Source organism: Dryobates pubescens, chromosome 8 (genome assembly GCF_014839835.1).
Source record: "Dryobates pubescens isolate bDryPub1 chromosome 8, bDryPub1.pri, whole genome shotgun sequence".
In the NCBI taxonomy this organism is placed as follows: Eukaryota; Metazoa; Chordata; class Aves; order Piciformes; family Picidae; genus Dryobates; species Dryobates pubescens.
The window spans coordinates 18,684,498-18,705,603 of NC_071619.1; the positions used below are offsets into that span (position 1 = coordinate 18,684,498).

The 21,106-nt window shown below is 40.5% G+C and overlaps 1 protein-coding gene across 1 annotated transcript in view; it reads right to left on the minus strand.

The window, feature by feature from the left end:
* Nucleotides 1–21,106, minus strand: part of GBF1 (golgi brefeldin A resistant guanine nucleotide exchange factor 1) — a 106,938-nt gene that overhangs the window by 24,719 nt on the left and 61,113 nt on the right. Inside the window, exons 5-17 of the mRNA XM_054163925.1 lie at nt 16,082–16,200; nt 15,366–15,474; nt 14,945–15,005; nt 13,212–13,266; nt 11,668–11,766; nt 6,743–6,878; nt 4,285–4,514; nt 3,268–3,436; nt 2,868–3,079; nt 2,145–2,243; nt 1,542–1,736; nt 1,029–1,215; nt 437–577 (exon numbers count right to left, since the gene is read on the minus strand). Coding sequence (XP_054019900.1) covers nt 437–577; nt 1,029–1,215; nt 1,542–1,736; nt 2,145–2,243; nt 2,868–3,079; nt 3,268–3,436; nt 4,285–4,514; nt 6,743–6,878; nt 11,668–11,766; nt 13,212–13,266; nt 14,945–15,005; nt 15,366–15,474; nt 16,082–16,200 — 1,812 coding nt within the window. The remainder of the gene's footprint in view (nt 1–436; nt 578–1,028; nt 1,216–1,541; nt 1,737–2,144; nt 2,244–2,867; nt 3,080–3,267; nt 3,437–4,284; nt 4,515–6,742; nt 6,879–11,667; nt 11,767–13,211; nt 13,267–14,944; nt 15,006–15,365; nt 15,475–16,081; nt 16,201–21,106) is intronic.

The following is a 21,106-nucleotide window of genomic DNA, read 5'->3' on the forward strand; positions in this document are numbered from 1 at the left end:
GGTTTATTGTCATGGGCAGTTTCACACATCCACCATATTAAATTTTCTGGCTATTCTGAATACCTGCATTAGTGATCTCCTGGAGAGCCTGTGACTACCTTAAAAGTACTAAGCACTGTGACAGTTTGTTTTGTTGATGTTGCTGGGTTAAACCACCACACTACAACAAGCACTTGCAAGAATTTCACACACTTTTGCTTCATGATGACCCACCAGATCAAACACCCTCCCAGAAGAAATGCAACAGTTGGGAAGCACATAGAGCACACATAATAATCAGATATTCACCATATCCATCTTTCTAATTTTCAATACACACACACACACAGAGGCTACAGGGGTCTATAGTACAGCAGGACCAGTCAGCAAATATCAGGACCATTCTCAGCATATACACACTCAGAGTGTCAGGGTGCCATAGAGAATACTATATTACCTGCTTCATTTCCTGCTTCCAATTCCATGCAGCCCTCCTTCATCTGGTCAGCCATAAGGCAGCCACTGGTGGGAGGACATGCCCCAGCTGGCTCTGAGACTGCACTGGAAGATCTTCCCTCACTGAGTACTCTCTCGCTATCTGAAGAAGTTAAAAATGTAAAAGTTAACACCCCCCCACATGAACAAACCCATAAGCCAAGGGAAAAGACAGCAACAGAAGCAACAGAGAAATGTTAAACCAATGACTCTAAACTGAGCGTGTGCTTATTCAAATGGAGGGGCCCCAAATAACTGTGATTTCTCAGCACCCTCAGTATTTTTTCTGTATGAATTCCACAGCATGCTCTCCTGGTGTGACAGCCAGATGTCACATGGCCTTTATATAAAGTTTCACACGAGGGGCACATTTTAGCATCCATAAATTTTACAAGTAGCAAAGTTACTAACATCAGCGTGTAGTCATAAAAGATGCAACAGGAAGACTGAAAAAGATATATTTTGGAGCTGCCTACATCAGCTACCAAAATTAAATCTGCAAGTTTATCACAAGTCTAAGCTTAATATCAAAACATCAAAGAAAGTGATCTTACTATTGCTTGTTTCTTTGGTGTTGTTCATGGTTTCTGGGCTGGATTTGACAACTTCCTTCTCTTGTTGATGTATGTTACTTAGCACTTTGGCCTGGCAATGTGCCTCAGTGCTATCTATCACTGTTAGCAGTGCTTCCAGAGACAGCAGATGGACGGTATACAGCTGTCCAGAAACTGGGAAGGCATTCTGGGAAATAAAATGTAAGTATTAGTCAACTTTCATACCTTTCCCATCACAACAGGGGAAGAAATTTTCCCCAACAGCTTAGGGAAGCCTAAAGCATTCAACAGAACACCTAATTTTTTCCTCACACAGTTTTTTTAGCATATACTCAGTGCTCTGACATGATTATAGCATAATAGCTATTCTTTCCTCTTCTGTTAAATGGCTTTATTAATCTCTACAGTCTATTCACCCCAAATCTTTTGGCCACTCCCCATTCTGAAATTCTGCATCTATGCTGACCCTTGTTCTGAGTGACCTGCTCCAGCCCCGCCCCTGCTGTTCAGCACCTTGGAGAGCAGCTTGGTGAGCTCCTCAAAGAGGTTGGCGCAGTAGTAGTCACAGTCATAGTTAATGTACAGCTCAGTCACGAAACTAGGAATCCTCCACAGCTGAACAATGGCTTCCAAAGCCATCTCCTTCATTTCATAGGGCATCTTCGGGTTTTCCACAGTGATTATTTCCATCAGCTTCTTGACATACATCTGGCAGAAACACATGGCAGCTCAGTTTAAGAAAAGAAAAAAGAAAGCAGAACAGTGAATAGCTTTGAGGACTACAGAAATAGATTTCAGCTTCATCTTCCCACCTGACACTCCATCTTTAACAATGGCTCATTCTGAAGGAGGTTGTAAAAAGATTTCAAGTAGTTGTACTGTTCAGTGCACCTGGATTTATCTTTCTACAATAACAGTACAAAGGCAGGTAGTGCAGTACACCAATTTCAAAGACAACATGCAATAAGAAAAGGCCTACATGGCCTACCCATAACTCACTGTGTCATTTACACAAAAGCAAATTGGTATTTCAACTGTATCTTATTGCCTAGCTACATGTATTTAACCGAAGCCAAATAAACTTGTTACAAGGCATTTAGTGATACTCAAACTCACCTCCAGCTGGAATTTCAGATGCTCTCTCATGCTCTCAAAGAGAAGAAAGCACACTCTGAGGGAGGCTGCATATAGATTGAGCCGCTCAACACTCAGCAACTGAACAAGAAACAAATCCAAATGTTAAGAGTTACAAAGGCCAGTCATTATGTGCTTGGCATTGCAAGCAACACCTGTTAACACCTTCAAGATCCACACATTGCCTCCCATGGCAATGGTATTTCAACCCTTATTCTACCCTGATCTCACATCCTCAGTGAGGATGAATATACTTCATTCCTTTCTCCTTCCTGCATTCTTATTCTCTTACAGCTTTGTTATTTTGCTGAGTCCACAGACCCTTAGTAGAGAGAGAACTGGGGAGAAGACCTGCCTCTGAGATGTCCTTTGTGCAGCTAATACCTTGGTACTCCAAAGGTTCTGCCTACTACTACACTGGGAACTTGCATCCATAATTATCACAAAACCAATTACATCAACAGTGTTATTCCACAGTAATAGTTCATTTAAGTCACCTTCATCCTTCCTGGCCCTGGTCTGAAGAAAACAGCATATGACAACCTCTCTGGCTTTGCAACAACAGTTTCACTAGTGTGATTCCGAATTCTCACTGTAATGCAGCAGAAGACTGAGACTTGCCAAACCTCAGACTACTAAATTCCCAAAGATTCTTTGGTCTGACTCTCCACTGCCATATGCCATGCTAGCTTAAGACAGACTCACTTGAAATAGGTGCCGGCACAACTCCTCCTTTACAAGCCCCAAGAGGGACTGGCAGTTTGCAATGGATGCTGACTCCAGCGCAACAGTTAGCAGCTGCAGCCCCATGTGGATCATCACCTCAGAGTTGTGGCGATCATGAGGGTTGGTGAGTGAGATAAGGAAGCGGAACAGTTCTCTAATACATGGTAGCCCATATGGGACTAGTGCTGCTCCTAAAGGAAAAAGAGAGATTAGCGCTCTGAACGTCACTTTGACTTCTTGCAGGTGCCTAACAAGCGTTGGAAATTAAATTGTTACAGACCCACTGAGGAGTAGGAAGGAGCTTATCACCTTCTCAGCAGAAAGTGAATCAAAATAGTGGAAAGGGGGAAGGACTCTAGCAACACTGCCCAACTCTCACCTTCTTTTTGGGAAGACTGAGTAAAACGTACACCTCGGGGATTTACATAGTCCATGTCATGAACTGAGGCAGAGTCAGAATGTTCTGCTACAGAGGTGCACTCCTCTAGGACCTCAGGGATAGACTCGACAGAAGCTGACTGGATCTTCTCCTCCCTCAGACTTTCATTCTTCATTAATATCAGTCATTTAAGAATGAAAGAAGCAAAACAAGAGTTAACAAGCACTAGACAAGCAAAAAGGAAGGGTTATTTGTTCACGATCCTTTTAGAACTATTAAAAATACACAGATTTCTAATGCAAGAGGAGCAGGAAAATAAGGCTTAAGAGAAGAGTGCCTCTAGATAATCTGCAGCCCTTTGCCCTTTCACTCCCATCTAGTTCTCATCCACTTTACCTAACTCTGGTTGTGAGACTGAGGATTTTACTTTGAAAACACTCCTATAACCTATCAGCGAGGTTAGGCCTCGGTTTATATTTTAGCACACTATTTCTATCTACCACTTCTTTGCATTTCTAATATCAGAGTATCTGCAGCTGTGATCCACATTCTCAACAGTATTACTCAGCAGGGAAAGTGGAGATAACAGGAGGAAAAACTTAATGGCAAAGGCCTCATTTCAAGTTTGTTGCATTTCACAACAGTGAAATATATATATGCGTGTGCACAAATGCCAATAGGTGAACTTTTACAAACTCAAGTAAAATTATTTTAAAAAGATGAGTTCTGCAGATCTCATGCATGTTTCTCCTTTAATTAAAGTTAATAGTATTGGCAGGAATAAAACTAGCTAGTAAGTGCATTGTTGTGCTGCACAGTTATCATTTCTAAGCCAACAGGGATGGTCTCGGAGAAAAAGAATGAATGTTCATGAATTTACAAATCACTTACAGCAAAGAATGCTCTAATCTGACCCTAAGCCTTGAAATATGACTAAAAGGAGAGAGAGAAAAAGAGTAAGTGTGCTAAATCCACATCTAGAGTTGGAGATTTTCTTTATAAATTACATCCATGTACCTGGAGTTCAGGCTGATTCTGATTTTCAGTAACTTTGGCCTCATTTGAAAGTGTTCCTGCATTAAGTCCCAAAGGAGTGACCTGGTCCAAGTCTGTCAGGTCTTCCTTGGAGGTAGTCTGTGAGGACAACTCCAAACCACTGTCTGTAGCAGGGCTGACCACAGATGAAACATTTTCTGAGCTCCCAGAAGAGCTGGGAGAAGGAGCATCTATGAAAGTAACTCCACTTGCTGACGAGAAACAGAAGCAAAGAGATTGGTATTATTCCGTCCCTCAGACACAAATTCATACATTGAATACAGCAACAAAATTTTCTTTGATCATTACTTCAGTCTCAGATAGTTACACATTAATGTAGAGAACATCAAAAAACTAAGCTCTCTTTTGCTAGGTGTTTATGAATTAAATAGGTGACCAGATGACATACTAGCAGTTCTCCAAATCAAGCACCATAGTTGGAATCTACAGACTCAGTAAATAAGGTAGCTCACATAGTTAGACAAAGGTGCAGAGGGTTTCCATAAGTAGAGGATTTTGAAAATAGTCAAAAAAAGGTGTACTGTACTCTTTGATACAATTGCCACAACCACTTTAAAGTCAGTCATTGAGAATCAGTCATTCCTTCAAAGTGAGAATTTTAACTTGCCTATTTCATTAACTCTCCTAAAAATATGGAATTCAGATGGGTCTGAAACAGTAAAAATCCTTAACTGCTCAATTTCTAAATATGAGACAATGCTCCAAGAATCTAAGTTTTGATTTAGGAAAAAACAAACAAACAAACCCCCAAGCCACATATATGTACTGCTCTCAGGGTTCTGAGGAGAATTTAAAAAACATAACCCAAATTATTTTAGAAAGAGAAGACATACTGCAGGGCATGGCAATTAAGGCACAAGCCAGAGTTACATTATGAATTCACACATGAAACTTCTATGGTTTTGCACAGTGGTATTTTATTGCTGACCTGAATTTTGGAAATGTCTTAAGTAGTAGGACATGACTTAATTTTTAAGAAATGTAATGGAATGTACAATCCATTTTGCAATATTTTCTTCTTCACCTCCTAAACCTATGATTCTGGCCTAAAAAGCATCATTAATGTATTACCCAGCACTACAAGGTCAGTGTTAATACTTTGCAATGCAATTCAAATTTCCCCCTAAAATGTCACAGGAGTTATAATGCTGTTTAATGGAATTCAATACCTATTTGAAAATTTAAATGTAATGGTGATTTATGTAGTTCTCATCTGGATGGATGTTCTGAGTTATATGCAATTTGATCACGTTTACAATTTATTTAGTTTTCACCAATCATGCTGTTGTATAGAAACACACTTGGGATCATTTACAGAATAGCTTTCTGTGACAGACTAAGTGTCAGAACTGGGTATTTTATGCAGCTATTGTTTCTATCTTCCTGTCTGCTTCCTTTCACTGTTAAAGTTTATGTCTGAGCTGTCAAAATGTAGAGTGCACAAGACACAAAGTACTTTGCAGCTAGACGGACTCATTTATCCACAGGGGAGGTTAAAAACAGTTCTAACTATTTAGTCTACTCCTATACAACAATAGGATATGGAAGCCCCCAAAATTATATTCTTGAGCTTACAGCACTAATTACTATACCATTTCTGCGGGCTGAATCAAAGCACATGAAGAAGGGATTCACGTATGTATCTGTTATTTTCCTGCGCACAATCCCTTTTCAGGTACTTCTGCTGTTGCCTCTACTTTTTTCCCTACAAACTCTTCATGTCTTGTAACCATATCAAGGCCTCTATTCTCCCATTAAGAGTTTTAAGTGCACCCCATATTTCCCTGGTCCTTAATGAATATAAACTTTTGTTCAAATTTTATGGATCGTGGGTGCATGCTTTCAGCCTTCACATGTCTAGCAAGACATCTGTTCATTCACCCAGCACTGATACATAACTTCCTGTACATCCCTCAGTTCTGCCACACTTTGGTCTTCCTTCATTACCACCACATCCACACACTATAGTGGATCCTTCAGTAACACAGGAAAGAATATGTCCTCCTGTTGCAGGAAGCTTTCCCCTCCCGCTCCATTCCGCTTAGCTCTCCTCTTGTCAAGTGGTTTTGTTCTCAGTCTCTTCCGTGTACCTGCTGCACCCTTCAACTCCTCCACTGCCCATAATCTCAGCTATCTCCCCAGGTCCCCATAAACCTGTGAGGCACCTTGAAGGCAGAAAAATGCTATCATGTTAGACACAGAACCACGCTTGCCTCCATCAATACATACTCCATCTCCTTCAAACTCTTTCTCCTGGACCTGAAAAGCTACATGAAGTTTTATTGCTGTACTCACTGAGAACTGAGATTTAAAAAAGTCTAATGCAAAACAACATGTTAAGAGAAATTAAATAACGGTAGCTTCCAAAAAAGCTCTGGAACAGATACAGTCTAGTCTGTGGAAACATATTTCAGCTTACCTGCAGTGTTACTGGCATTGGCAGCTGGTTGTTCTGTCCCAGGAGAGGCCTTGGTTACATGTCGAGGAGGCCTTGGTGATCTCTTCTGCTTTTTCCATTTTGAGGATTCACTCATTCCTCCAGCTCTCATTTTCAACTGAAAACCAATAACCAGTATGAACATCAGTACAGCAGAAACACACAGCACAAATCATTATGCAAGCCAACCCACAAAAGGCCGTCTCAAAACCCTTAAAGTCAGGCAATAGCACTTAATTTATCACACAAATTATTCAGCATCTCAAACCCATGCAAACCAGCCCCTGACTCCCCAGTATCCACATTATCAGCCAAAACTCCATGCCCAAATCAAGGGACAATTTACTGCAGTTACTCTGCCTCCCTATCAATATCAACAACTTTGCATTAGGATAATCCCAGTGCTCAAGAAATGTGTGGACATGGTTTAATGGCCATAGTGGTCTTAGGTTGATGGTTGGACTCAATGACCTTAGAGGTATTTTCCAATCTTAATGACTCCATGATAAAGAATTCTCTCAGACCTACAGGCACATCTCAAATCTCTTTGCTTTTGCCAATGTTTCCAGACTGCTAAAGGGCATTAATTAAAGTAAATAAGCAACTACTGGTTATGTTTTATGTTCAGTTAAAATGTCAACTTCTATACACTAAGGCTGAGGACGAAGCCTCAGCACCTAGTCCCATACTTCAGTCTGCAGTTCTGTCACGTGCCTCTTCATAAGTATGTCACGATCATGTTCCTTCAGGTATCTTTCACTACTAATTTGTGTTTTCTAACACTCTGCTCACTCATGGTACCACCCCTGTGGTACAGAAACAAACCACATTCTGCTTTCACCTGTTTTCTGTCATTACTCTTCTTCAGATCTAAGTCTAACCTAACCCTTGACATCCTTCTCGACCAGGATCCTATACAGATCTTTGGTTGGGAAAACAAGAACCACAGCAGAAGCAATGCAGACTGTGTGGCACTTGCCACAATGTGCCATTATTGTTGGCGTGGAGAGATGCTCCAGAACTTCCTAAAACGAATATGGTATTTAGTCACACAGACAATGGCAGCAGCAGACCTAAAAACAACTTCCCTCTGAAGAGAGGATTGAACTTCTGGGTTTGGTAGCTGCAGTCAATTTTTCTGATGCTTAAGACCTCTTCAATTTGGGGTGAAAAAATTAACCACTGAACAGGTACCCTGCATGTAGTGTAAGCCAATTAGCAAGTCTCCTTACCTGTGCTTACTTGGTATTCTTTGCAAGTTCATCACAATTAAGTTATATTTTAGGCTGTAACATTCCTAGCATCAGATTTACATTCTCTGGAAGACACCTATATTCTTTAGTGGGGTTTTTTTCCTGCACCTGCCCTCCTTTCAGCTACTACTCCTCTTCAAAGGCAAAAAAACCTTCTAGGTTCGGCTACTGTTTTTCTATCTCTTTCCCCTTTCCAGACGGAATTCTAGCTCACTCTGACCTCTCCTTTCACACAACACCAAATACCATCTTACTTCAACACTAGTCCTTTCAAAAAAGCACTTTTCCTCAGACACAGTACCCATTTTTAGTGACTGTTCTGTACTTTGTATTCACAGATTCACAGAATGGTTTGGGTTGGAAGGGACCTGAAAGATCATCTGGTTCCAACCCACCTGCCATGGGATAGGGACACTTTCCACTAGACCAGATTGGTCAAGGCCTCATCCACCCTGGCTTTGAACACCTCCAGGAAGGGGGTATCCACACTCCCCTGGGCAACTTGTTCCAGTGTCACACCACCTTTACTCTAAAGAATTTCTTTCTAATATCTAGTCTAAATCTACTGTGCACAAGCTTCAATCCATTCCCTCTCATCCTATCAGAATGAGTCCTTGTAAAGAAGACCCTTCACAGCTTTCTTGTAAGCCCCTCTCAGGTACTTTAAGGCTGCTATAAGGTCTTCTCTGAAGCCTTCTTTTCTCCAGGCTGAACAGGCCCAACTCATTCAGCCCATCCCCATAGGGGAGGTGCTCCAACCTTCTGAGATTTCTCCTGTTGAGATTTCTAAGATAAGTGCCCATCTGTTATCATTTTGACAAACCTGTGCTGTCTTTCAGAGACTGAGTCAAAAAAACCCCAAACAACAACCAACCAACCATTCAGTCAAGCAAGCAAAAAGATTCAGTCAATTTTTAAAGAATGTGAAATATTTAATCAAAGAACAACACATTCAGGAAAGAATCTAAATTTATGTGGGACTGTTGCTGTGGGTTGGTTGGGTTTTGGTTTTTTGACTGTGGGGGGCTTTTTTGGTTGGCTTTGGTTTGTCATGCCTTTTTTATTTTCTTTTTTTTTGTTGTTGTTGTTGGCTGGTTTATTGTTTGTTTCTTTGAGGGCTTTTTTTTTTTTTGAGGTTTTGCTTGGGGGGTTTGGTTGGTTTTGTGTGTGTGGTGCATTTTTGTTTGTGGGGGGGCTTTGTGTGTTCTGTTTTCCCAAATTTTGGTTGGTCGTCTTCGGTTTTCTGGAATTTTTGTTTTGGGTATTTTTCTTTGACAATTTAACTGACAAGTGAGATGGCTCAGCAGATTTTTTCCTATCTCATACTATCCAGTATTCCACATTCTACACAAACAGGTATTCTTTTATTAGAATTACAAATGGGAATTACCTGGGACTGCCTCCCATATCATTCTTCTCCACTGATTTTTTAATTATTTTTTTTCTTTTTCTGTCCCCTATAAGTAACAGGTAGCAAGCTACTACGACAACTGCATAGCTTAAAAAAATAATTCAATTGCAAAACCAAAGAGAAGTATTAGAAGAAGTAATAGAAGCTTACTAGAAGTATGTCACCAGTGCCAAGGGGTTGATATGTTCATTTAACAAACAGTTTAGGAATTTTCAAACAATACATGTATCAAAGGACAGCAAAGTAGTATTTTAATTTGTATTTTGTATTGAATGAAAAGGTAACAATCCCATGAGTTCTTGATTTTTATGTAATTAAAAATGTGAGAAAAAAAAAATCACAGTTTTTAGCTTCATTGCCAAGACAATTTCTTGATTTCACTAGAAAGCTTGATTGAATGTTAACAGGCTGAGATTTTTAAACCTAAGGGTTGCCTTATTGACTACATACTACAGGTAAATGGCATTTAAAAGATAATCTAAAGCTTTGCTTTCCTCTCCAATGCTCCACGGTACTATAGTTGCATTAGTTTTATAATTATTAATGTTGCTCAGATTAGATCAAGCTTGTACTTCTGCAGTAGAGCCACCTGAAGTTAGTATTTAAAATACACCCTTTAAAAATCAGAGTAAAGAGGGAGCCGAGAGCTACAGTTAATTCATCTTAGAACTCAGTACAAATTCCATTACACGTATCTGGGTTACCTTTGCATAAAGAAATATATACACTGAATTGCAGAAGAAGAAAATAATTAGAAGACTCCAAATGCTTCCTTTGATAGATGATTTTAACAATAAAACTAAGTCTATGAAGGTGAAGAAAAATGTATGTACTACAAGATTCTTTTTAAAGGGTCTGTGAGATCTCGTTTTTCTACAAGCCACCTTACCTGCACTCGTTTGTTTTTCCATAAGATACTGTAAGCCTCAAGAGAAAAGCGCAGGGGCCAATGATTAGTAACTAAAGTGATTATACTAAAACATGAGCTCATTCTAAATGCAGCATAGAACCGGTCAGCACACCAAGTAGCGTTCAAGACACAAAAGCATGCAGAGAGAACATGTCCACGATCCAAGTCCTGGAGACATCAATACAGTCCAATCATCTCACTTACCTACCTGCCTGTACTGCAATAACTAGTGAAGATTACCCGGTGAAATGCTTATATGACAACTATGAACATAATACACCTCCAAAATCTGTGAGAACTCTGATTTAGGTTCCTCCTAATTCCCACTGCAGAACCCAATGTTTAGTCACAATGCTTTCTGCAAAGGAAACATTTCGTACTCATTTCTTCTGTGTAACTCTGCAAGTCTATAGACACTGTCTTTCCAACCTACCCTGATCACAGACACAGGACAGAAGACCACTAAATGCATTTCTAAATGATCTGTTCAGCTCCTTTCAGACCAAATAGCACTAATGACAGACAAAAATTAAACCTACATAAAGTTTAAGAATCAACGTGGAAAACTGAAAAGGGTCCCATCCAACCGAGTATCCCAGGGTCTCTATAACCACTCCAAAACCAGCAGTCTGCAGGCCTACAACTTTTCTTTACAAATAATTTCTAGGGGAATTAGTAAGAACTAACACATTTCACAATTCAGTTCAGCCCCACTCACCCTCCAACAGCAAATACTGTGCTGGGAACCATATTTAATTTCAGTAGAAACATGTCCTAAGATGTTGAAAATGTGCAGCAGTCTTCAAATAGCTTTAGAAAGTATTGACCTCCGTGTCTCTCTTCCAAGTAACAAAGCTCAGAAATTCACCATGAGTAAAACTGTTTAAGGCATGCTGGATCAAGAGACTCCTCAGGTATGCCGCTACAGCTATAACCAATATGAACAGCTAGGACAAACAACACTTGAGCCTTCAGAGAGCAAGCTATATTTTTTGTGTTTCTTTTCTTCAGTTTTTCATTGTCGTAGAGGACTCAAATCTTTTCCCTGCCCTCCTACTCCCACTTGTTTCCTTCAGAGGATGCTGTGATAGTGTCTTAGGTGACACGCACCAAGACATTGAATGCTGCAGTAAACCAAGGGTCTCTCTCCTTCCCAAGCCTGCCCCAGCTGCAGCCACAACACTGCAAAGCAATCACTGCATGCATTGTCCCCAAAAGCCATGCTGTGTCAAATGAGTGGAGGGAGATTTGCTGCACACATCTATCTCTCAGGTGGTGTTTACAAGAGAAGGAAAAGGGGAGTAAGGTAAGAAGGGAGAAGGGAGAGAGAGACCTTCAGGTTCTTAAAGAGCAATACCCTCTCTAATTGTTTCAGGGCTTTGGGCTGTTCCCCACTACTTAGCTCCAGTTTGTTGAGGACATATGAAGAGATCTGTGAAAGATAGGCAAATGCATGGTTTAAACAAAGCAAAATAAACCTGAAGAGAATAACAACCTGGCAGAGTGCAAGACTGGACAGCAGACTCCTGGCATGCAGAGCAAAGAGACAGTCACAAAGTAACTGCACAGATCAGACAAGACAGAGCATCACTTAACCGAGCTGCAAGCAGCCATCACTTGATGAGGGCAGCCTTCCTAAACTCAAATTCACCCTCACTTCACACCTTCTATGCACACACCACGGCAATTCTGACACCTGCAGTACATTAGTAAGCTTTCCTTAGGCCAGCCTACCACTATCACAAGTATTACCACTTTTCTCCCACAGCAAAGGAAACAAGCAATCATTACTGTGGTTGCTACACAAGAAGTAAAGCCCCAAGCTAGTTTCAGATTTCTACAAGCAAACCCTCAGTCTCTCAAAACGCTGCTATGCTGGCTCTGAAATGTAAATTTAATTAATGTTGCCACGTTTTTCCACTAAAAAAAACCCAACAGTGAAAGTTATAACATTATAAATAGTATATTCAGCATAAGTTCAAAGATGGAAGTTTCTTCTCTAACACCCTTGCAATTCTGTTGCTCTTAACAGTATAATGCTTTATCTTTATTTGCAATCTTTATATAGAGAGAATAAAGAATATATATGCATGGAAGTGTATATGGAGGTCTTCACACAGACTTCTCTCCACTTAAGAAATTATTACACTAATAATCAGGTAAGGTCACATTTATGGTTATTTGTCATAGTGATTCCAGATGCTAAAAATCTTACTGTATGAAGGGAGATGGTGGTGTTGAACAAACCTGGACCTCCCACCCTCAGAAAACTGTGCATTTAGAGAACGGGAGAAAATGACCAGTTCACTTGGATTTGGCTGCTAACAGAGAGGGCATCATCCATGTGAACTAGGGTTTGCCCTACAGAATTCTGCCCCTTCTAGTAGCCACCAAAGCTTTTTCAACAACAGTCCAATTCCATAATGCTTTCATGCTCTTCCACCAGCCTCAAAAAGTTTTCTTTCTGCATAAGGAGAACTGGACAAATATATCCTGAGAGCTAAGTATTACACCTGCAACAAATGAAGAAAGATGAGAAAGAATCTGGAGAGAGAGTAGAAAACAGCAAATGATCAGAGGACATCACCATCAGGTCCCATAACTTGCTGGAGTTTTCTAACTCGCAGCAGCTGATAGATGTTCCCAGAATTGGGACTGACTAAGGCAGCAGTATCACTAACAAGATTCACTACTGGACTATGTGGGCTTAATCTCACTAAATTAATGAAGCTTTCTCAATTTAGGCAGTTAAACATGCTCATTCAGTCTGCTAGGGACTTGAGGGAATGAAGAAACACAAGTGTGAAAACAAACAATATAGAGATGGGTGCAAGCCTGAGACAAGAGCAGAACAGCCATCACAGAGCCAAATCTTACCTTCTTCATGTTCGTTCCCATGTAGCTTTTAGGCTCTTCTTTAAACTGAGGCAACCTGAAAGACAAAGAACAAGCCAAAATATATAAGCTTTTTGAGGTTAACAAGAAGGGGGGGCAGGAAAAAAAAAAAAAAAAAAAGACTGGTCTTTCTAGTGCAAACACTAGAAACCCACAAAGAGATGCTCTTCATTTATTTTCCTGACAAAAGCTGCTGAGGGGTAAAAAACCCCAAGCATGGATGACAGGTACTTCACATGCTATTACTGCTAATAGCAGTTTTGTTATGTTGACTTTTGATGTTAAGGGTCATGCAAGTACAGTTTCTTATCCTTTGTGTATGTTCTCAGCAGTGGACTAAGGAGATTGGTTCAAAACAGGTTTCTCTGACACTGCTAAAAACAACTGCTGAGCCAGAGTGTCATCCACACCAGCACTCTTGCAGGGTACATGTTATCACTGGTCTTAGCAAACTCTTTCACTGACTTTGTAGAAACCCCAACAGTTATCTTCTATTCTGCATTGTACATACATGATTATGGTGCACAATGGATCCATGTTTAAATTGAATACTTTCAGATGAGCAGCTCCTGTCTCAGAAGTAAAGGAGGTAGACTGCTCTCACCTATGCTATAAAATGACAAATGCATACAGCTTGACAGGTCCATACACCCTGCTTTCCCTTCTGTTCTTTTTACTACATTTGTGTCTCTGCTTGCTGAAGGAATAAAAGCCTTGCAGCACAGCTTTAGCTGTCCCTTTTTCTGGAAAGCAAAATGGCCAAACCAGCTGCTGTTGTCTCTGCCTTGCTTTTCTATCCAAATGTTTATGGGCATAGAGAGTGATGGTGTCTCCAAGCCTCATGATTAAGGACAGAGGACAGGATGCACAGTAAGAAATGAATAAGCAGTAAGCAAAATTCACACATGTATTTGGAGAAAAAAGGTAATGCAGCCTTTCCTCTTTGCATAGATTGATTGCCCCACATTCACCCAGTGCACTGCATGACACAGGGTACACAGAGGGAAACACAAATAATTGAGATCCCTCTGGAATGGAGTGTGATAATGGAAAAAAAAAAATATTATAAGAGCTGTGTTTCACAAGTTGTCAGTTTCACTACAATCCTTTTCTACTGGAATTACTTCTATATCTGCACATTTCCTTTTTACAACACCCAGAGAAAGTCTATGATTACTTCATTACCTAGAGAAGTAGTTTTGCAGTTAAATAAATGAGTTTAAAAAAGTGATCTTAATTACCTGAAGGGTGATGAAAAGGGCAGAACATTTGTCCAAGACACATGATCTCAAGAGTTTAAAATTATCTTTGATATGTGAGGTCAAAGCTCTCAGGTTGAAATCAACATGTGGCTATTCACCCTTTCTACTCTCTCTCCTGAAGAGAGCTATATTTTTAGAACACTTCTTTTTTTCTAGAGTGAAGTTTGCCTTCTATGTCCTCAAACTGGTTCCCTATCCTAAAGCTCTTCATTACTTGGCTGTCCATCTCTCCTCAAAGGACATCTTAAACCAGGCAACCATCCCTACCTTGATCTCCCTGCAGTCTGACAGGGTCAGCCCAAGAGAAAAGTGCCAAATCCTTCATCCCTTTCCACCTCTAAATAATGACCATTTTGGATGATTTTTCTGTAGGGCCCTTAAGTGGAAGCATGGAATCTTTCTGTCCTTAGAGGGCCATCTCGGCAATGCTGAGGCAAACACAAGCAGGTTTACCTTGTGAAGAGCAGCTGCACCATGTCGACCAGAGTGTGCTCTGCAGATTTTCTCAATAACTCTGTGAAGACAAAAACAAATAACACAGGTGTCATTACTCAGTGTGATATTATCAAGAGGCTTCTTCAAGCAGACTCCCCTCCGAGCCTTGTTTACAGAGATTACGGCAAATTTATTAAAACCAGTTCCAACACCACATTACTGTGAGAGGGGCTGGAATCACACGGTGGCGCCACACAGCTGGGGAAAAAAGCAGTCAAAAGTTGTGCAGTGAACTAACGAATCTTCCTCCATGAAGTTGTAGAAAGGCACAATCATATAAAGCGCAGCAGCTTTCCATGGCTGCGTGTTCTACAACAGGTCTAGTTAACGCTGAGGCAATTCAAGCATTTCTTAAGTATGGAAGTACGAACAGACGTACCGCTGAGCCTCATTTCAAAGCATATCCGGAAACAGGACTGCATGATCTCACACACAGACTCATTGGTGAGGTGGGCTCCCACTGGAGTGAGCAGCAAGGTTCTCAAAACCTGCAAAGAACAGCATACATATGTCCCAGAAGTACAATGACACTTGCATACATTTTGGAGAGAAGGTTAGCTTCCTCAAGGACTGTCATAAAGGTTTTCCAGGAGTCACTTCAAACTGAATGCTGTCCTCAAGTAACAGACCAGGAGACAAGAACAATTTCCCAAGTCACTTCTAAAAATGGTCTGATATATTGCATGCAACCCAATATTGAAGTTCAGTAACCAGCTAACTGCTGAAAAGTACAGAGACCAAAGAGGTGCATAGTTCACAGGTCTGGCTCTACAAAAGCTTTGTCTGAAAAACAAGTTTAAGAGAGCCATATGCTTAATTTACTCCTCACTAATGTAGACCACATACAAGGTAGGATTTTCAGCCCTACCTCTTTATCAAGCCCTTAATTTAAAAATAATTTCATTTAGACTTTTAATTATTTTCATTTGGAAAAGCTTTTACCACAGGTATATGAGCCATCTGTTTAAAAATAAAGTCTGTCACTAAGCTCCCACAGAGCCAAAACATTGCTCCTTTCTCTTCATCTCCGTGTAACAAGATATATTCCACAATGGGCAGCAACCATTATGGTAATTACCATTTCTATCCACTTACCTGCAGGATTTTCATCAAGACAACCTCATCACTTGCATGATCTGTGCCCACAAATCGGGCATGGGTGACAGCATCTGCCATGTTCTCCATCCCCTCCGCTGTGCCCTCATGGCTGGGATCTGAGTAATAAGAACAAAAATACATGACAGAGAAAGGCCACCTACAGCCTACCACCTCTGTGGGGAGACATCTACACAGAGATACTTTATTGCCATCTGCTTCCTTAATTTGTGTGACTCAGTGAGTTGACACTGCAGGAGTAAAACTCACCCTTCAGTAACAGAAGGGGTTTTTTAAGAGGCAGCTTTCAGAAACACTTTATCAAGAGTATATTTACATTTGCAAAAAGAAGTAACCTATCAAAGAAAATCATTACAATTCAGCTGTTACTGGTTCTGTATGTTTTAACACATCAACTCATAAGACTGTGTCCTGTTACCTACAATACAGCACAATCAGCTGTTAAATGCATTCAGTTGCTCCCTGGGAATGAAGAGAAAACAGCTCTTAAAAATAGGGAGCCTCAAATTTACTCCCACGAAGAGAAAATGCCAAACAGGTTCCACTAGATTGAGAAGGAAAAATTGTCTCTTGTTCTGTATCCCTCCCAAGGAATAAGAGCTCGGGAAGGAATGGACCAGTAGCTTTCCCCAGAGAAAACAGTGGACAGACACGCCACAGTTCAGATATCGGAGTTGCAGGCCTCTCACTTCAATCATTCATCAAGGATCCTTCTCTCTATTTCAGACTTTTGTAGCTACAAACAATGGTGCAGTTGAGAGAATGTTTAGGATGAGATTGTTGCTAGTAACAGTATCTTGTGCCACATTACAGTGGCTTTGGAAAAGCTGCCTCCAGCTTTGATTTCATTCTCACTTAAACAATACATCATTGGGCAAGAATCCTGTTACCTTCCTACCTAAACAGTCATTAGGAAAGAAAAGAGACAACCTAAACACTGGCTAATACCTCATTAATTGGCAATGGGGCCTCAAACTCCAGCAAGAACAGAGCTGACACAAGAATCAAGCAAGACCTCATGAACTCTACAGAGAAACTTTGCAGACTCCCTCTGACTCCAGTTGTGTTCAGATCTGTAAGGGACTAAGTTCTAGGCCTTAAAGAAAGCTGCCCTTACTGTAGTTCCAAGACCACCACATTGTGAGGATTCTGAAAGGCTGCAGGACGAGAAAGACGTCACAGTTCCACAAAACTGAAACGCCATCCGTGTACTTCAGAATCCTATACCTTTGCATAGGAATAGCATTTTGCCATCTGTTACACATCCCCAGTAAGGGTAGAGCTGGCCTACTTTTGACATTATTCTCTGTCTCTCACACACACAAAATAATCTTTCATAGTTGAGACTAAGTTCCTCTCCTGATTCGCTAGTTATAGCTCATTAAGCTACCCAGGACACTGTTCTAAGACCAGTAGGTCAGTTTTTACCTGCTTTGGCAGCAGCACTCATCGGGATGCCAAACTCTGATACTTGGAAGCATTAAATAAGAGGTTTGGCTGTCAAAGGCAGTTGTCTGGCTCATAACACAGTTGGAAGCTACCAGTCTTTTACCAAAAGCAATAAAATAAAAGCGGAGGCAATAAAATCAGCCAACACGTATTGTTGCCCCATGCACACTTATTCACAAATGGAAATAAGAGCTTAACCAAGCCACCAATAATGATGTAGGATCATTCTAAATTGCCTCAATTAAACCTGGCAAGGACCAGGGGTGCTACAGTGCCAGGACCTACATTAGCATTACTATTAACTAAACTCAACAACTACAGTGGAAAGCAGGTAAGTGGACATCAAGAGGAAGATGACACTTGCTGGAGAAAAGGCTCCCACAGGTAGAACACAGTTCACTCTATTATCACCTCTTCCAGTACAGGTGAGTTGCTCTAGGATTATACTAAATCAAAAACACAACACTATGGCAGCTACTAGTATGAAAAGTAACTGCATTACATCAGAAACCAGGACAGCAATACATTTAGTCATAGTCACAGAGAAATTATTCATGTGAAAAGGAAATGCAAGTAGAGCCTATGCTGCTTTAACAGATCTATGATTACTGCTTTGCTGTTCTAGCCCCTATCTAAAAAATAAACATACCTATCTCCCAACACACATCATGCCTGACTACTTCAGTCCTGGCTTCCTGGAACAGCTCCACAAATTCAGGTCAGTTTATAAAGCCTCTTGAGTTCAATTAAAAGCAAAGATACTTCTGCTTTGCAGAAACAAGATACAGAAAAGATGAGATTGCTTCTTTGCTCCCTTGTGAGTAACCAGTATTAGAAGATGTGTCAATGCCTGCTCAGAATCACTAACAAAACCCCCAGTTTGTATGAACCAAAATATCAGTTTGAAAATTGCCATTTACAATGCAAAGGTCTAGAAACCCCCTCTAGAGGTCCACATTCCATGTGGGGTGTACTCTCACAATCAGTGGCAGAAAGTTGAAAATCCAGGCTCTCAACCATCAGGGAAATTCAGGAAAGCCAAAAGCCTGCTCAGTAATGCCTTAAATGGAACTAAAATAAATCACTAAGGAGATAGTGGAGCTAGAGGGAAGAACAAGCTTCAAACTCCTCAAACAGCAAGTCCTCTCACTGGAAGTCAAACAACAGTTGCTCGCATACAGATGTATAGTTTTTAGCAACAGCAGGAAAAGCATATTCCTTTTCTGAAGAAAAGATGGAAAATACAGTTGTGGAATTCAGCCTCTAGTCTTCCTGTAGCTAAGGTTTGAGCTCCTCAAAAAAGCTGACAAGCTAGCTAGTGCAAAACTGCTGAATAATGAAATCACTGATCTGAGGGATAAAAAACAAACAAACCACAGTTTAGCATTGTTGCACATTCTTCTTGTACTTCAAAAATTGCTGTGTAATTTATTGATTGTAGCTCTTGAAACAGTAGTACTTACTGCAGAGCAGAGGATCATCTCTGTAAGACAAACTATTCCAACTAAACCACACACATGGTGGGCATCAAGTCATTTTATCTAACCGAGCTGTGACTGCACACTATAGTGACTGCAGCATCCAACAGTCTCAGAACAGATCTTTGCATCTCAGACTAATAGAGATGAGATGTCTCAAAGGCTATTCAAGAGTTATTATCTTCTAACTATTTTTTAAAAATGCCTGTCAGCAATACTGGCCTGAAAACTAGACAGATAGCCACCTACTGACATGTGACAGAGTAAGAAAAACAGTGAAACGGCCTAAGGTTTAGCAAAGAAATACTTTGGAAATAGGAAGAGAAAGCCATCTTAGGCAAAGATCAGAAGAGTTTGGCTCTTTCACTGCCCACTGGTTTTTGACCCAGTGTGTACAGCAAAAGCCATCCACTCACAGAACAGACACAGTTAATGATGCTTTTGAAAAAAGTGCTGGTTTCACCTGTCAATTATGCAGCTCCAAAATGCACCACAAATATCAGCCACACTGAAATTTCCCCTCTGTAGTTATGCTAGAGTCTGTCCCTGCTTGAGCCATACAGTTTGAAACAGATTCATATATTAAGGACAGCTTTAAGCATCTCCTAGGCAGTCTTTAGATTACCTTTAGGCTTATATTACAAGGAGAAATATACAACCAAAAAGCTCTAATTTAACAACACAACCCTAGCCAGATGTTCAGTCAGCACCACTAATCCCAGCCTCACTGGTATCTGGAGCAGCAGAAAGGACAAGGCCGCTGTGAATGTCACCTGAAGCAGCAACAGATGTCTTAGATTACAAATTCTTCTCCACAACAAAGAGCAGGCAGAGGGTCTTTTCCACTATCGACCTCAAAGACACATGCTCACCAACAGTTACAGGAATGTACCCTTGCTGGAGTGACCTAACTGATACTCTAAATAACAAGTAGCTAGAGAAACACTGGAACATTGAACCACATTTTCCCCTCTTTCTGCCTCAAATCAAGAATTTCTAGCCAGTTGCCTATACAGACATTTGCCTGGACATGTGATACCATTCTGGTGTTCTGATCCCACTCTAACCACATAAGAAGAGTTCAACCCTCACTCTATGTTGAAACTAATACACTTTGCATCATTGCTTAGTCCTTCAGAGGCATGTTTACAGGCTAATTTATTAAGATTTCTTTGTTGACCTATGAAGTGACATCAATATTGCATCATTTTCATTATTTTTTGCCACTTAATTATACCAAATACTGCCCACTAATTGATGTCTTGATACACTACATTTCCATTACACTCTTTTTTTTTCCCCCCTACAAGTCTTCAGTTTTGTTTAATTTAATTTGAGGTCTTTCCCACAGAAATACCCTACATTCAGCCCTTTCTTTCTCTAATTTACCTTATGTTGACTGCAATGAACAAAAACTTTAAAACAACAGCATCAAAAATTCAACAGTGCTCACTTACAATGTAAGGGAGGAAAACAACTGAGAAATCTGAATTTGAGGAGAGCAAGACAAGTAAAAGAATTCTCTCTGAATGAGACTATATAAACAAGTTTTGTAATTCACACAGGTATGATCAGAAAGTACTAACAGAATTTACACCCCCCAAAAAATCAAGCACCAGTAACAACGGAGAAGGCAGACAGAAAGCCAGCTAATGAGTTACCACAAGCCAGCTGAGCCATGGGAACTGACCACATGCACATTATTGTTCTTTCACAAATATAAAGGAGAACATGCACATTTGAAAGTCTGAGCAACAGCAAAACTGTCTCTGCCACAACAATTGAGACAAGCAAAGGGTACTGGCACACCACTGAACAGGGTCTGGGACCAGGCCAAAAAACATCCTCAGTCTAGAGCAGAAATGTTAGTTCACAAAACTAAACACATTCTACTGTGTTTATGTATGTTAGAACAATGCAAAATGGGATTCTCCCCTCCCTGGCCTTTTTGCTCAGACTGTATTAAAAAGCAGTTGGTGACCACCACAGTTCAGCAGAAGGCCATAAGCACACAAGGCAGTCAGGGCAGACCAGAAGCTTTGGCTTTGTTTTCATCCGTTGCTGCAGCGCCGTGGAA